The sequence below is a fragment of the Salvelinus namaycush genome, chromosome 2 (genome assembly GCF_016432855.1).
Source record: "Salvelinus namaycush isolate Seneca chromosome 2, SaNama_1.0, whole genome shotgun sequence".
NCBI lineage: Eukaryota > Metazoa > Chordata > Actinopteri > Salmoniformes > Salmonidae > Salvelinus > Salvelinus namaycush.
The window spans coordinates 67,549,148-67,566,223 of record NC_052308.1 but is presented as its reverse complement, the minus strand read 5'-3'; the positions used below and the strand labels follow the sequence as shown (position 1 = coordinate 67,566,223).

The 17,076-nt window shown below is 43.9% G+C and overlaps 1 protein-coding gene across 2 annotated transcripts in view; it reads right to left on the bottom strand.

Moving 5' to 3' along the window:
- Window positions 1-932: 932 nt before the first annotated feature.
- Window positions 933-17,076, bottom strand: part of LOC120066681 (myosin-10-like) — an 82,446-nt gene continuing 66,302 nt past the window's right edge. For both annotated transcript variants that reach the window (XM_039018126.1, XM_039018134.1), the window contains 15 exons: window positions 15,622-15,834; window positions 15,214-15,358; window positions 14,201-14,407; window positions 13,960-14,064; window positions 13,550-13,702; window positions 12,134-12,382; window positions 11,680-11,892; window positions 11,055-11,267; window positions 10,611-10,772; window positions 9,660-9,877; window positions 9,103-9,226; window positions 8,568-8,776; window positions 6,098-6,206; window positions 5,072-5,244; window positions 933-3,225 (listed from right to left, as the gene is read on the bottom strand). In XM_039018126.1, the coding sequence (XP_038874054.1) occupies window positions 3,075-3,225; window positions 5,072-5,244; window positions 6,098-6,206; window positions 8,568-8,776; window positions 9,103-9,226; window positions 9,660-9,877; window positions 10,611-10,772; window positions 11,055-11,267; window positions 11,680-11,892; window positions 12,134-12,382; window positions 13,550-13,702; window positions 13,960-14,064; window positions 14,201-14,407; window positions 15,214-15,358; window positions 15,622-15,834 (2,644 nt within the window). In that variant the 3' untranslated portion in view covers window positions 933-3,074. The remainder of the gene's footprint in view (window positions 3,226-5,071; window positions 5,245-6,097; window positions 6,207-8,567; window positions 8,777-9,102; window positions 9,227-9,659; window positions 9,878-10,610; window positions 10,773-11,054; window positions 11,268-11,679; window positions 11,893-12,133; window positions 12,383-13,549; window positions 13,703-13,959; window positions 14,065-14,200; window positions 14,408-15,213; window positions 15,359-15,621; window positions 15,835-17,076) is intronic.

Below are 17,076 nucleotides of genomic sequence, written 5' to 3'. Positions count from 1 at the left end.
CCTTGAAGTAACTGATTAGAAATGACTGGACAGGTGAAAGCCATGCGGTAGAGCCCTTCCACTCACCTGCCCAGGACACACACTCAGATTGAGCAACAAAAACAAATCTGCTCTTTACTTGTAAAATGTTCCAAACGGGACATTGTCTTTTTACCTAAATATGCAAACACCGTCAGATAGAATTCATAGCAAGCAGTGCATTGGGTTAGTCAGATTCGATTAAATATAACAGAACAGATTACCTGGATTTACATTCACTCTCACTGGATGGGTTGCCAAAATTAACTAACAGAAAGCCACACCCCCAATAATCCATGAATATGACTGCATTGAGCCATTTGCCACTGTGCTTCCATGGCTATAATCACCATGCTACTGCCTATTTCATTTGTTCATTTATCAAACAAGACAACTCATAATCCAGTACCTTTATCAGTCAACACACCTATATTTTACCTGTAATTAGCCTTAAAAATGCTACATTTTCTCTCAGCCTCATGGCAAAATGTGTAGAATAGCATGAGATGAGCTATAAAACAGCACATTTTCCTCTGCCCAATGGCAAAATTGCAGGAAGTTAGCTGCCCAAATTTATGCAGGCCCACCTGACAGGTTTCTGGCTACGCCAATGATGTTGCATGCCCCGCAGCTGGTGGAGAGTATTACATTTGGGTTGCCATCTGCAGCAGGTCCCTGGTTCAAATCACAGAGTCGTTTTTGTTTTCTAACTTTTCCCAACCCCTTACTGAATTTAGACCACTTCCCTAAACAACCCATCATATCTGTCCATGCCCTTCAGGCATAGCTACCCTCTGTGCTCTCCGATTTGAGGAGAGAAACATGCATGACTGAATTGAAAGTCTCTAGGGGCTCCTCCGCTCAGGACAAAGTGGAATCACGTTATTTCTACAATGAATATGCTTTATTTTCTTTTACAAAAAAATCACTGTAGTCTAGAAATACAGGAGGCATACAAGAAATAAAATGGGGAGGGGGGGGGGGGTATTTGAAGTTGTAATGAAAGCCTGGTCGTCAACAGCCAGTCTGAGAATAATAATAATAATACAAGTAAAACTACATCATGGATGTTAAAGCTTTTAACCAAATGAAATCACATTCTGCTCTTGAAGGGGGAGCAGAAGGCTCCACATCTCACATAGTTAATAGTAGCACTGATTTGTGACCCACACACACACCACCTATGGAGACATTGCTACAGGTATATGAATGGGAGAGGAGGTGCGCACTGGGTATGATACGACACACAGAAAAAATACACAAGACGAAGGAAGGGTTAGAAGAAGAAAAAGTAGTGTTTGTTTTCCGTTCACCAGGTTTGCCTCGTTTTTATGTAACACATACTGCACACCTACACGTCTTCATTTTTAATACACGTGCTCACCGTGCATTACCCACTAATGCTCTTATCTAGTGTCTAAGGCACTTTAAAGAAACATGTCATTACAGCTGAGCTAACACTGGAGTAAAAGTCACATGAAAGTGGCAGTTTCCATACATTACCCTCTTTTAATACTGAACAGAGATGCCAAAGGAAGAATAGTGTGCGCTGATGGATATGGACATTCTGGGACGTTAAGAGTGGCTTAATAGTTTCAGAGCTTTGAAATGCTATCCCCAGTAGAAGGCTGTTATATCTAGGAATACTAAGTGCTTGGTAGTTGGTGTTTCAGCGTATTATAAAAGAGTTAGGGGTCCTACTTTACAACCAAACCATGGCACAAACACAGTGAGATGACGGGCCCCCCTTGCTCTGAGCGGTAGGCTTTAGCTAGTCAAACTACACGTTCAATCGAAGCTCTCAACATTAGTATTGGACTAAGGGGCTGTATTGTACATCATGTGACCACTCAGAGAGAAGCTTGGGGTTTCCTGGCTCCAGTTACAGGGGCATATGAACACTCATTGTGCAGTTACGTGCAATTTCCCAGCGATTCTCTGTAAAACGTACGCCAGCGACCATCTATCTAAGCATACCACACTTCACTGCCTTCAACCCTTCTTCCTGAACAACAGGAAAAATAGTGTTCCAATTGGTCAAAATACAACAACAAAAAACGTCAATCATGACCTATGCGATTCCTATAAGAAGTCAGTTAGCAATTGTTTTTAAAGAGTTGTGACGAGATGCTGTAGCAAGTGGAGAAAAGCTTTTCACAGTTAAAACGTCCTTTCCATTCCATGTTTTTCTCCCAGAACAGGTAAGACTGTGTGAATCCACCATCTTGTTTCATTGTAGTGTTTGGAAGCGGAACAATAGTCTGTACATCAGGAAGAGACTCATGCAATGAGGGAGGCGGAGGCAGTCCATTGACCTCTGACCTACTGTTGAATAGAACTATCATCGGAGAGGACAGAGTTTTGTTAGGTCTGCTTTAAGCTAGGGAAGAGATGATGGCTTTACATTTGGTGACACACTTGTATTACAAGACAAGGTTTTGTTTCATGTGGGAGGAGGATGACAAAAGTGAACGTTTCCTAGTTTCGCTCCTTTCCTTGCAGTTTGGCATGTAGGGGCATACACATACCTTACATACTCACATGTGCACACACGCATAGTTCATGAGTAAAAAGCACTTGTACATAAGTTTATATACTCATTTAAGCGGAGCACATAATTCCACGCCTAGGGAGGACTATATTAAGATCGTTGGGACACTCGCCGGGCCGAGCAGCTAGCCAGAGTAGAGTAGGAATATTGTTAGAGTAAGGCAGAGTAAGCCGCTCAAGTGGGAGTAATTGTTTTGTCATCCCCAGGAAGGGAGCATTTCTGGGGAGTGGGGTGGTCTGGGTCGTATTCGTTAGAACACACTGTAGAAAAACCTTTGAAAAAGTCTTTCAACAGAAAATGAAAACAAGTGGTTCTTATTGGACAAATCCAGGTAGTCCCTCCCTGTTTCGGACTGTTTTCTTCTGTTTTGGTGCCTAATGAACAGGACCCTGGTTCTCCCTGCTGTTGACTCGTGGACAGGAACAGATGGAGAGGCTGAGGTGTTGTAGTCACTATGCTGCCAGGCTGGCTAATCGATATGGTTGGTAGGATTAGCAGGGAGCGTCTATTCGGTCTGGTTGGAGGCTTGCGTGTCGTTGTGGTCGCTGGCGCGGCTGTCGGCGTCGTCATCAGAATTGTCCACGGAGGTTCCGTCGATCTGGAGCTGCCGGCTGCGGCCTGAACGGCTAGACGAGAAGCTGATGGGGCCTCCACGCCTGAGGACGACAGGCAAATACAGTTGAAGTCGCAAGTTTACATACACCTTTGCCAAATACATTTAAACTCAGTTTTTCACAATTCCTGACATTTAATCGTAATAAAAATTACCTGTCTTCGGTCAGTTAGAATCACCACTTTATTTGAAATGTCAGAATAATAGTAGAGAGAATTATTTATTTCAGCTTTTATTTCTTTCATCACATTCCCAGTGGGTCAGAAGTTTACATACACTCAATTAGTATTTGGTAGCATTGCCTTTAAATTGTTTAACTTGGGTCAAACATTTTGGTTAGCCTTCCACAAGCTTCCCACAATAAGTTGGGTGAATTTTGGCCCATTCCTCCTGACAGAGATGGTGTAACTGAGTCAGGTTTGTAGGCCTCCTTGCTCGCACACACTTTTTCAGGTGTGCCCACAACTTTTCTATGGGATTGAGGTCAGGGCTTTGTGATGGCCACTCCAATACCTTGACTTTGTTGTCCTTAAGCCATTTTGCCACAACTTTGGAAGTATGCTTGGGGTCATTGTCCATTTGGAAGACCCATTTGCGACCAAGCTATAACTTCCTGACTGATGTCTTGAGATGTTGCTTCAATATATCCACATAATTTTCCTTTCCTCATGATGCCATCTATTTTGTGAAGTGCACCAGACCCTCCTGCAGCAAAGCACCCCCAGAACATGATGCTGCCACCTCCGTGCTTCACGGTTGGGATGGTGTTCTTCTGCTTGCAAGCCTCCCCCTTTTTCCTCCAAACATAACGATGGTCATTATGGCCAAATAGTTATATTTTTGTTTCATCAGACCAGATTACATTTCTCCAAAATCTTTGTCCCCATGTGCAGCTGCAACCGTAGTCTGGCTTTTTTATGGCGGTTATGGAGCAGTGGCTTCTTCCAACTAAGCGGCCTGTCAGGTTATGTCGATATAGGACTTGTTTTACTGTGGATATAGATACTTTTGTACCTGTTTCCTCCAGCATCTTCACAAGGTCCTTTGCTGTTGTTCTGGGATTGATTTGCACTTTTCGCACCAAAGTATGTTCATCTACAGGAGACAGAACACGTCTCCTTCCTGAGCGGTATGACGGCTGCGTGGTCCCATGGTGTTTATACTTGCGTACTATTGTTTGTACAGATGAACATGGTACCTTCAGGCGTTTGGAAATTGCTCCCAAGGATGAACCAGACTTGTGGAGGTCTACAAACATTTTTTCTGAGGTCTTGGCTGATTTCTTTTGATTTTCCCATGATGTCAAGCAAAGAGTCACTGAGTTTGAAGGTAGGCCTTGAAATACATCCACAGATACACCTCCAATTGACTCAAATGATGTCAATTAGCCTATCAGAAGCTTCTAAAGCCATGACATCATTTTCTGGAATTTTCCAAGCTGTTTAAAGGCACAGTCAACTTAGTGTATGTAAACTTCTGACCCACTGGAATTGTGATACAGTGAATTATAAGTGAAATAATCTGTCTGTAAACAATTGTTGGAAAAATTACTTGTGTCATGTACAAAGTAGATGTCCTAACCGACTTGCCAAAACTATAGTTTGTTAACAAGAAATTTGCAGAGTGGTTGAAAAACGAGTTTTAATGACTCCAACCTAAGTGTATGTAAACTTCCGACTTCAACTGTACATACATGGTCATTTATCCCACCCACAGATCTATGAAAGTGTGTGTGTCCTGTTGCATCTATAGGTGTGTTGATGAACATGTATGGGCAGTGATAACAATGAATGTATTCTTCTTTGTTTTAAAGAAACTGGCAGAGGGAACACCGATAGGCATAAATAACCATGTGAAGTGTATATACAGAGTGTTATGAGAGGCTGTACCTGAGGCGGTTCTTGAGTGTGCTGACCTCGCGGGTCAGGCCCTCGCTGGCCTCGGTGGCGTCGTCCAGCTCCCTCTGTAGTTTCCTACGGGAGGCGTTGGCCCTGGTAGCCTCCTCCTCAGCCTCCTCCAGCTGACGCTTCAGCTGCTTCATACGAGAGTTGGCCTTCTCCATCTGACGGGGGGAGAATTTGAATTTTATTGGCACAATTCAACGTATTTACATAGCAAATTCATGGGCCAATTCAAGATTAAAACACTGCAAGTGCAAGAGAGAGAGAGGGGGAGAGAGAAATAGAAAGAGAGATTTGGAGAATAGGGGGGAGATGGACAAAAGGTGGGATAGAAATTGGAAAAACAAAGATGGAGACAAAAGTTTGGGACAGACAGAAGAATGCAGAGAGAGAACTAAAGCTACAGAAGAGAGTGGGTGGGAATAGGAGAGAGAGAGAGAACCAAAGCTACAGAAGAGAGTGGGTGGGAATAGGAGAGAGAGAGAACCAAAGCTACAGAAGAGAGTGGGTGGGAATAGGAGAGAGAGAGAACCAAAGCTACAGAAGAGAGTGGGTGGGAATAGGAGAGAGAGAGAGAACCAAAGCTACAGAAGAGCATGGGTGGGAATAGGAGAGAGAGAGAACCAAAGCTACAGAAGAGAGTGGGTGGGAATAGGAGAGAGAGAGCGAACCAAAGCTACAGAAGAGAGTGGGTGGGAATAGGAGAGAGAGAGAACCAAAGCTACAGAAGAGAGTGGGTGGGAATAGGAGAGAGAGAGAGAACCAAAGCTACAGAAGAGCGTGGGTGGGAATAGGAGAGAGAGAGAACCAAAGCTACAGAAGAGAGTGGGTGGGAATAGGAGAGAGAGAGCGAACCAAAGCTACAGAAGAGAGTGGGTGGGAATAGGAGAGAGAGAGAAAACCAAAGTTACAGAAGAGCGTGGGTGGGAATAGGAGAGAGAGAACCAGAGCTACAGAAGAGCGTGGGTGGGAATAGGAGAGAGAGAGAACCAAAGCTACGAGACGACCACTCACCTGCTCCTTGTACTGATCGGCATGGCGACGCTCGTCCTCCACCTGAATCACCACCTCTTTCAGCTTCTTCTCCGTGCGTCGGACGATCTTATTGGCTGCTGCCCTCTCCCTGCGAGGAAAAAGAGTGATAACAGGAAAGTGTGTACATAGTGTCACCCTGACTGACTCATATCTGATGGGGACATACATTTGCATCAGGATGCAGTAAAATACTTTAGTCAACCTCATGCACTACTGTTCAAAAGTTTGGGGTCACATAGAAATGTCCGTGTTTTTGAAAGAAAAGAAATACAGTGTAGACATTGTTAATGTTGTAAATGACTATTGTAGATGGAAATGGCTGATTTTTAATAAAATATCTACATGGGCGTACAGAGGCCCATTATCAGCAACCATCACTTCTGTGTTCCAATGGACACTCTTCAAAAACTGTTGTTCTGATTAAAGAAGCAATAAAACTGACCCTCTTTAGACTAGTTGAGTATCTGGAGCATCAGCATTTGTGGATTCGATTACAGGCTCAAAATGGCCAGAAACAAAGAACTTTCAGTCTATTCTGGTTCTGTGAAATGAAGGCTATACATGCGAGAAATTGCCAAGAAACTGAAGATCTCGTACCACGCTGTGTACTACTCCCTTTACAGAACAGCGCAAACTGGCTCTAACCAGAATAGAAAGAGGAATGGGAGGCCCCGGTGCACAACCGAGCAAGAGGACAAGTACATTAGAGTGTCTAGTGGCAGCTTCATTAAATAGTACCCGCAAAACACCAGTCTCAACGTCAACAGTGAAGAGGCGACTCCGGGATGCTGGCCTTCTAGGCAGAGTAGCAAAGAATAAGCCACATCTCAGAATGGCCAATAAAAATTTAAGATTAAGATGGGCTAAAGAACACAGACACTGGACAGAGGAAGATTGGAAAAAAGTGTTATGGACAGACTAATCTAAGTTTGAGGTGTTCGGATCACAAAGAACATTCTTGAGCCGCAGACAAAATGAAAAGATGCTGGAGGAGTGCTTGACACCATCTGTCAAGCATGGTGGAGGCAATGTGATGGTCTGGGGGTGCTTTGGTGGTGGTAAAGTGGGAGATTTGTACAGGGTAAAACGGATCTTGAAGAAGGAAGGCTATCACTCCATTTTGCAACGTCATGCCATACCCTGTGGACGGCACTTAATTGGAGCCAATTTCCTCCTACAACAGGACAATGACCCAAAGCACAGCTCCAAACTATGCAATAACTATTTAGGGAAGAAGCAGTCAGCTGGTATTCTGTCTATAATGGAGTGGCCAGCACTGTCACCGGATCTCAACCCTATTGAGCTGTTGTTGGAGCAGCTTGACCGTATGGTACGTAAGAAGTGCCAATCCAATTTGTGGGAGGTGCTTCAGGAAGCATGGGGTGAAATCTCTTCAGATTACCTCAACAAATTGACAACTGGAATGCCAAAGGTCTGCAAGGCTATAATTGCTGCAAATGGAGGATTCTTTGACGAAAGCAATTATTGTTTCAATTAAAAATCATTATTTATAACCTTGTCAACGTCTTGACTATATTTCCTATTCATTTTGCAACTCATTTCATGTATGTTTTCATGGAAAACAAGTACATTTCTAAGTGACCCCAAACTTTTGAACGGTAGTGGATGTTTTCAGGCCCCTAATGTTAAAGGTCCAATGCAGTCATATATATCTCAATATCAAATAATATCTGGGTAGGAATGAAGTACCTTACTGTGATTGTTTTCAATTAAAATGGTCAAAAAGACACAAAAATAGATTCTTAGCAAAGAGCAATTTATCACGCAAGAATTGTGCTAGGACTGTCAGGGAGTGGGAAGGGGGAAACTAAAAAATTGCTGTTATTGGCAGAAAAGTTTGGAACTCTTTCTTATTGGTCTATTAACTAATTTACCATATTGTGACGACACCAGGCAGACAAAAACTCCATCCCACCAAAACAGGCTGAAACTTTCAGCCTGTCTTTATACTAAAAGGACATTATCATAATTTTCACAATTTCACAGTGTTATTCCAACCTCCAGGTGTGGAAATATATATACACAGCACAGGTAAATCACATTTTTTGACTGCACTGGGCCTTTAAAGGTCCAGATTTTGAGTAGTTTGTAATCTTTTCCTGTGCTGTGTATATATATTTCCACACCTGGAGGTTGGAATAACACTGAAATTCTTTTTTCGTTTTCCCCTCCCCACTCATCACATTTTTGACTGCACTGGGCCTTTAAAGGTCCAGATTTTGAGTAGTTTGTAATCTGAAAATAGATCTGTGGTTAGGGGAAACTCCTACCTCTAGCGGTCTATTGAGTATGGGTAAATCATTACATTGAGTGTATGAGCTGGAGTCCACCTATTCAAGCCCTCATTTAATTCTAGGTAACCTCCCATCTTTAAACTCTGACCCCCATTATGACGTCTACTTAGTACAGTATATAGAAGGCTTCTTACTTGGCCTCCTGCTCCAGCTGCTCCTCCAGCTGCAGTATCTTGGCCTCCAGGGCGGTGATGGCAGCCTTGAACTTGGACTTGACTGCCCCCTCCAGCTCTCCCAGCTTGGCTTTCAGCTCCTTGTTCTGCCTCTCCATTCCTTGACGGGCGTTCTCACTCTTCTGGGCCGCACTGCGCTCCCCAGCCAGCTCCGTGTTCAGGATGTCCACCTTGGGAGAGAAATGGGGATAAAGGGAGAGAGGGTCACTCTTTGTCCATCTCTATATAAAGCCGTTAGTTGTGGGTCCCAGGAAGTAGTCTGGTGTGATACTTGTTAGCGCAGTTCATTATAGACTACTCTCCAGGCCATAAAGAGACTACATTCTATGGTCCAGGAATCGTCTCTAGGTATGAATGAATCTCAAAAGTACTTTCCTCTTGTCCGATCTCCTCCTTAAAACGTCAAGAGACAATGCCGGTTTAAAGAGAGTTTTACATGTTCTGTACCTTCATGAGCTGTGTGTACGTGTTTGACAATGTGAGAGTTGTACTGTACCTGCATTGTGGTCTTGCGGAAGCGGTCGTTGAGCAGCTCCATGTTGCTCTGTTCCTCCTCTAGTTCCTCCTCCAGCTGCGAGATGCGGGCTTCCAGCCTCCTCTTCTCATCTAGCAGGGCCGACCTGACACAAACAAGTGAATGATTCCGTGATGTGGTTGGTACAGAACACAGTATAGAAATCAGGGGGGGAAGGCTGCTGGTCCACTTAAAGCTGGAGTATGTAACTTTTTGGGTGACTGATCAAATTCAGATAGAAATGTGAGTTATAGATCTGTCATTCTCACTGAAAGCAAGCGTCTTTTACTTTCAGTTTTGTACACCAGCTTCAAACATCTGAAAATACAAGATTTTGGGTTATTGAAAATATATTTCATAGCGGTTTAGATGGTACAATGATTCTCTACACACGATACATTGCTTGTTTTGTCACAGAACCTAAAATTAGGTGAACTATTACAATTTTAGCAACCAGCGATTTCTGCATATTGCACCATTAAATCTGGAAAATATCATGCTTGAATTTGATCATTAATCAGGAAAATGTAGCTACTCACTTTCCAGAGGCGCTATTTGAGATCTCGTCGGCCAGCTCGTCTCTCTCCTGCTCAGCGTGTCTACGGGCCCTCTCTGAAGCCGCCAGGTCCTCCTGCAGCTGTAGGATCTCAGCTTCCAGGCCCTTTAGTTTCTTCTCGTTCTCTTTAGACTGTGCAAAGATCTCATCACGGGATGCTCTGGCCTCCTCCAGCTCCCTCTGGTAGTCCTTCATCTGGGCCTGCAGGGGGCAGCAGCAAGGCAAAGAGTGAGACCAACGTTCTGGGGCAACTGTACAGGGTTAGGGGTCAACTCCATTTCAAATGAGATTTTCTTCAATACTCCTCTATGGCAGCATTTACACAGGCAGCCCAATTCTGATATTGTTTGCCACTAATTGGTCTTTTAACCAATCAGATCAATCTGTTGCCCATAATTGGGCTGCCTGTGTAAATGCAGCCTATGAGAAAATGTTACAAATTCAGTTTTACTTCCCGAATTGAAATAGAACCGACCCCAACCCTGTAGCTATACTGAATATAATAGTGTAAGGCCAGTGGGGAAGCTACAAATGAGACCAGACCAACTTGGACAACTAGAGTTTACAGCATCAGGGATGTCATCTAAATACAGACGTTGGGAGTCCTGGACATATTCTAATCTAGGCTACATTAAAGCTGACTACACAGTGGACAGACAGGCACATATACCATACCTGCAGAGGCTACCAGTCCATTTTATTGATAAAAGGATACAGGTGTAAGAAATAATATTGCTGATTATCAGAGATCAGACAACTAGGAGTTCCTAATTAATCAGGCAAAAAATATTGACATTGTATGGTTGCAAAATTCTGCTAACTATCCCAATATTCCCAGAATTCCTGGTTGGAAGATTCAATATTTATAATCTACATAATAGATCAACACAACTTGAGAATGAACAAGCAACACAAATCCTGTATGAAGTCTCACCTGTAGTTTTCTGAGCTGTTTGATGGCTTCATCTCTGGCCTTGTTGGATGCTTCTATTTGCCCCTCCAGGTCCTTGAGGTCCATCTCCAGCTTCTTCTTAGCTGCCACAGCCAGGGCTCTCTGCTTCCTCTCATCCTCCAGCTCTGCCTCCATCTCACGAACCTGGGGAAGGGGTCAGACAACAAGATATTACAGAGAGGGTTGAAAACGCCAAGTAAGTGATGAAACCTAGTGAAGTTTGGGTTCTAGCTTGCTCGGATGCAATAACGGTTAGGGTGAAGATGGATGGAAAGTACATAATGAGTCCATAAGTTAAAGTTTTTGACCATATAATAATATGGTGATTATTTTCTCCCAACTGTTGGCCTAGCTAAATTACCTGAGTTTCTATTAGAGGTCTGAATGTTACTCCCCAAAAAGGGTCATCTTTGCTCGTCTCTCTACCTGTTTGACCAGCGTCCTCTTCTTCTCCTCGTTCTGTTCGTCTCTGGCCTGCAGGTCCCTGTCGAACTGGGCCTTCATGGCCTGCATGTTGACCTCCAGACGCAGCTTGCCGTCCTCCGTGGCCTGCAGCTCGTCCTCCAGCTCCTCCAGCTGGGTCCTCATCTCCTCCACCTGCTGCTCCAGGGTGCGCTTCGACTTCTCCAGCTCATGGACCTACACACAGGGGGACGTAGAGAGACTGTTAGCAGGAACATCTCTTTTCTGGGTCGAAAACTGTCATAAGGAAGCCATCCCATAGGATTAGTCAAACAAATTTTCACTCAAAGCAACATTCTAAGGTGGGTGGACAGCGTTCTTTCAAAATTAAGTAATTTACAGAAGGCTTCATGTGTGTAAGGTCTCCAACAATGTTTAGGAACCACCACCAGCTCCTGTAACACAGGTATTCTCACTCATTCTGTGGTGGGTGGATTGGTGGCCATATTGGAAGAAACATCCCAAAACCTGTACATTTTGGTTCTATCAATCCTCATTGGATGAGCCTAGCCAAGTCAAGGCTTAGGACTGGGTTGTATAAGGTATTTGAGAACCTTCAGCTTCTGTACGGGGAGTTTAAACTACGTACGCTCTTGCCCACGTCGTCCTTGGAGCTCATCAGGTCCTCCATCTCAGTCCTCAGCTGCTTGTTGAGCCTCTCAAACTCCTCCTTGGCCTCCAGGGCCTCGTCCAGAGCCCGGGCCATAGACAGAGCCTTGGTCTCCTTCTCCCTGGCCTCAGCCTCGGCCTTGTCACGCTCCTCAGCATAGCGGGCAGAGATGGTCTTCTCTTCAGCCAGGAGCTAACATAGAGGGAGAAGATAGTGATGAAGAAGGATGGCAAGTAATGTCTTACTGGTAAGTTATGTTAACGAAGGCACTCATTGGAATCAAGAAATCCCAAAAACTCAGCCATTTCTTCAATAATGGCAGGTCTACTTTTATTTTGCAGAGAGGGGAGAAGGAGATAAGCAAAGGTGAGAGGAGGAAGAAAAGGAAGCGAGATAGAGGAAAGGATAGAGACAAATGGAGATGATACGATACCTGGTCGAACTTCTTCTGCTTCTTCTCCAGGTTGGAGACGATGGTCCTCTGGTGGTCCAGGTCCACCATGAGGTCGTCCAGCTCCTGCTGCAGGCGGGTCTTGGTCTTCTCCATCTTGTCGAAGGCGGAGGCTTTCTCCTCCAGCCGCTGGCTGGTCAGCTCCATGTCCTTCTGCAGCTTCCTCTTCACCTCCTCCAGAGACTCCAGGGTCCCCACGTCCTCATCCAGCTTCTTCCTAGACTCAAACAGCTAGGTAGAGAAGACAATGTTTTTTGTTTTTTTCCCCTGTGGTTCTTACATGAGGAAATAATGTTCACAGCTTTGTGAGTGAGCATTTGATATACAGAAAATGACAGTGGTCTTTTTTGAAAAACCACATCACATCATCTTAGTGTTGGGGAAGCTACTATGAAAATATATTTTACCAAGATACCAATTACTTCACAGTGAAATAAGTTAAACTACACTAAAGCTACCCTTAAGAAAAATATCAGTTTTCTTAACTAAAGTGACTTTAAAAAAGTAGTTCAATGTGTGAAGGAACATTTTATGTTTGTGCTTTTCTAATAACCAATTCGACTAGGTTCATGCAAGTGACTGATCGTGCCCGGGAGGAACCCTCACTATCAGTATCTGCAATTTGGCAGTACGCCCAGAACATTATTTTGAGAACGGAAAGGAATATCTCAGTTAAGGTCTCAGCTTGGAGAGAAGAAGCCTCATGAGGTATTGGTCTGTTACATGCATAAACTAAACGTTAATGATGAATGATTATGAATAATGAATAAGCTAAATCATGCAAATATAACTTGTCTGTGTAAGCTGTATATAAGAGATCTAACGGGACTGCCCCGACAGAGCTCACTTCAGACCGGTACTTTAGTTTGACTGTGACCTATCCAGCTTGCTGTTAATAAAGAATGTTTAATTTAAAATTGACTTCAGGTGTCCCTGGTGGTAATTTCCATGACAACTACATCCAAACTACTTCATGAAAAATGATATGTAAATCTGAAATGTCGTAGACTACAAATTGCAAGAATAGATCACTTTGGGGTCATATGTTAACAGAATGTGTTATTTAGCCTATTAAACAAAAACAATGTTCCATGAGAGAATTAGGCAGGTCTGATGCTGAAAAATAAAAACATTTATTGCCTAACTACTGACAACACTACCTAGATTTGAATTTAGTTCAACTACCACCAAGCTACTGCAAAATGTAGTTAAATTACTAGTAGAACTACATGTAGTTTACTTCTCCCCAACACTGTATTCAACTTATACCCAATACCTATTTTGTGAGTAAGGAATCTATCTACCACAACCTGTAGTAAATATCAATGGTGGGTGTTCACAGCTGGAAACCCTGTCCTATTGGCAGTGAAACATTAAGAAAATCAGTGGGGTCCATACCTGAGCCTGCAGCGTGGCCAGTTGTTTCTCCAGGTTCCTGCGGGCCTCCTCGTCCTCCTCCTGCTGCTCCTGCAGGGTGCTCTTGTCCTCCTCCAGCTGACGGATACGAGAGCTCAGGTTCAGCTTCTGACGAGTCTCCTCCTGGAGCAGCTCCTACACACACGCACGCACACACGCACACACACAAAAGACGCAAAGACCCAACAGTAGTTAAACATCACTTACAATGAGACTCGTTGGATGGAGACAGTGATATGAAGTTGTTTTTACAGCAGATTGGCATTAGCTACAAGTGTCTCCAATAATGAAGCGTCATCAAAGGACATTTGCTTCCATAGCATATTACAATACCTCCAACTTCGATTTCAACTATTAGAGCATGTAATGACGTATAAGGAGTCTCTGCTCACCTGTGTGTCCTGTAACGCACTCTCCAGGCCGGCTGAATCCTTGGCCAGCTTGATTCCCTTCTTCTCAGCGTCCTCCAGCAGGGCGGAGAGAGTGTCCAGCTCCGTCTACAGACAAAGGTCTATAAATATCTCTTCATATTCACATGAAAACATATTCCCTCCCATTTTGAGAAACCAATTGACTTCAACACATAGTGATGACGACAGACAGACAGCGTGGTCCGTTGACTTGGCCTCTAACCTGTAGTTTGTGTGTGCGGTCGGCCAGTTCTACTTTAGCCCTCTCTCCCTCGGTGGCTCGGGCCATGAACTCCTGCAGCTGAGCATCCATCTTCTTCCTCTTTTGTTCTGACTCTGTCTTGGCCTGCTGAAGCCCCTTCACCTCGCTCACCAGCTCCTTGTTGTCACTCTCCAGGGTACACTTGTTCTTCTCCAGGTTGGACTTGAACTGCAGCGGAAAGAAGGGTGAGAGGGGTTGTGGTATACATTGGGGAGATGAGAGAATTTTACAGAGGGTATGTTGGGTAGGCCCGTCCTCTTGGCTGGGTTAGCAAAGAAGTGATAGCATAGTGTTACTACTGTATGAGATGACGTTATGTTGACAGGTCTATTTTCTCAGGTGGCGACCAATGATGTATATATACATTAGATGACTGACAGGGGGTGCTGTGTTGAAGCCACCGTGCCTCCATCTAGGGAGTGTAAAAAAATAGTTTGGAAGCCATAGAAATGCATTTATTAATGTCTACATTCGTTTTTGCCACGTATACTCTATTAGAAACACCTTAATGCATACGTTTACATTTTATTGTGAGCTAAATATACATTTTTTAAATGAAAATAAAATATATAAACACTGTATACTTTTTTAGAGATTACTAATGTTACTGTCCCCATGACAACATACTTAAATACATGTCATTATGTCCTTGAAACATTTCATTTAAATACTGTAGAATTCCATTCATTCCTATGGAGGACTTCTCCTACTGGGGAGTGTCAATATGGCCGACCGGTGGCTTCAAAGCCTCTCAATGGCCAATACATATCATCAGCAATCAATGGTTTATATACATCATTGGAGGAGATCCACCCTCTTGACCTGCTAAACATGTGGTGTTACTACTGTATAACAACGTTATGGTTGGCAGGTGTCATGTCTGATGGTGGACCTAGCCTCTAGGCCTGCTAAACATGTAATGAGATATGTTACTAGATGATTGACAGGTGCATTGTCTCTGATTATAGACCCACCCTCTTGGCCTGCTCCAAATTCTCAGACAGCTCCTCCAGGGCGGTGGAGTGTCTCTGTCTCATCTCCTGGACCTGAGACTCGTGGTTCTTGGTCTCCTCGTCGATGGCCTTCTTCAGCTCAGCCACCTCCTGCTCTCGCTTGGTCCTGAGAGGAGAGAAAGGAGAGGAGAGAGGGGTTAGGAAGGAAGATAGACCCATAAAAGATGTGTGTGTCTCTCCATAGCCCTCATGCAGATACACACGCAGGTACTTTGCCAAACTATGACAGTGCCACTTTTTCAGTGCGACCCTACACCGGTTCTTTATCCATTTCTAGAAGCACCGAATAAACATATTGGGACTACAGTAAACATATAAGCGTATCACTGCAGCAGAGAGCAGTACATCTGACAAGCAGTGTCCCAGTACCTGAGCTCCTGCTGGGCAGCGGTGGTATCCAGAGTGTCCTCCAGCTCAGTCTTCAGAGCCTCCAGCTCCTCACTGAGGTCCCTCTTGACTTTCTCTGCCTTGTTCCTGGACACCTTCTCTGACTCCAGGTCCTCCTGCAGCTCTGACAGCTGGGCCTGCAGCTCCCGCACAGCTTTCAGAGCGTTGTTCTTCTGGGCCACCTCTTCATCACTCCTGGTACACACACACACACAAAAACAATCAATTCCAAAATCAATTCCAAACAACAACATAGAAATCATTAGATTAGCTAGCTAATGCCAGGATACATTCCATTTCAATGAAGAGGTGAGAAATCATGTTGTGGGGCGTTCATCTGAGCAGTGCTTTTATAGTACCAGAGATGTCCAAATGTTAGGATCATTTTGGGTAAAACCATGGTACACAAAACTGCTACATGAAATCACTGCACATTCTCTAAATCCCCCAAAATGGCTGATCATTTCAAAATCATACAGGCCCTAGCAAGTGAGACTGCAGCGTGGTGACAAAATCCCAGTGAACACAGGGTGGCAGTGTGATCGACCTTACAGCGAGTGAGCTCATGAGGACCAGTGTGTGTTAGTCAGCCTGCCGTGTGTGTGTTTGTGTGTGTGTGTGTCTGAGCAGTGAGTTTCTTGACCGTGTCTGTCTGTGCCTTTCTCTGTCAGTAGAAATGCCATTGCGGGCGGGGCCATAATGAGATTGAATATGTGTTGTTGCTGGCAGTCAGGCTAGATTAAACTACTATTAGTATTATTATTATGGATTCTGACATATACTCACTCTAATATATCTACCCCTGGATTGTTAATTGGACTCGTTCTGTCATTTCTTGATTTGATTTTTCATTATTTGTGTATGTGTATTGTGTTTGAGAGACATTCTACTACACTGTTGGAGCTAGTAACATAAGCATTTCACTGCACCTGCTATAACACCTGCTAATCTGTGTACGCGACCAATACACTTTGATTTGACTCCTGAGCCCTGCCTGCATTCCTTAGACATTCCTGCGTCAGAGCTTCTGAAGAGGCCTGTCCCTTTGCCAGGACCAAATAATGACTCCATGTCCAATTAGGTATTACACTGATGAAGCCATGGATAACAATATAGCTACTAATGAGACATTATAGTCAAATAGCAACTGTCCAGACTATGGTAATTCAATAGCCCTACAATTATAAACAGTCATAAAATTCCAACTGGAATACTGTAGCCTAAGTAACGGTTTAATCAACTAGCCTATGACCAAGTGATGATTTCAGAAGGTCATTTAGGGGATACTGTTTCCATTGGCCTACAGTTTACACCTGAATTCGCCACTGTCTACACCTGAATTCGCTACAGTCACCACCTGAATTCGCCACATCTAAATGATTGGACTTCACCTTCATGCCAATGACCTCTGTTGCAGCCAGAGGAGGAGCTCATTAG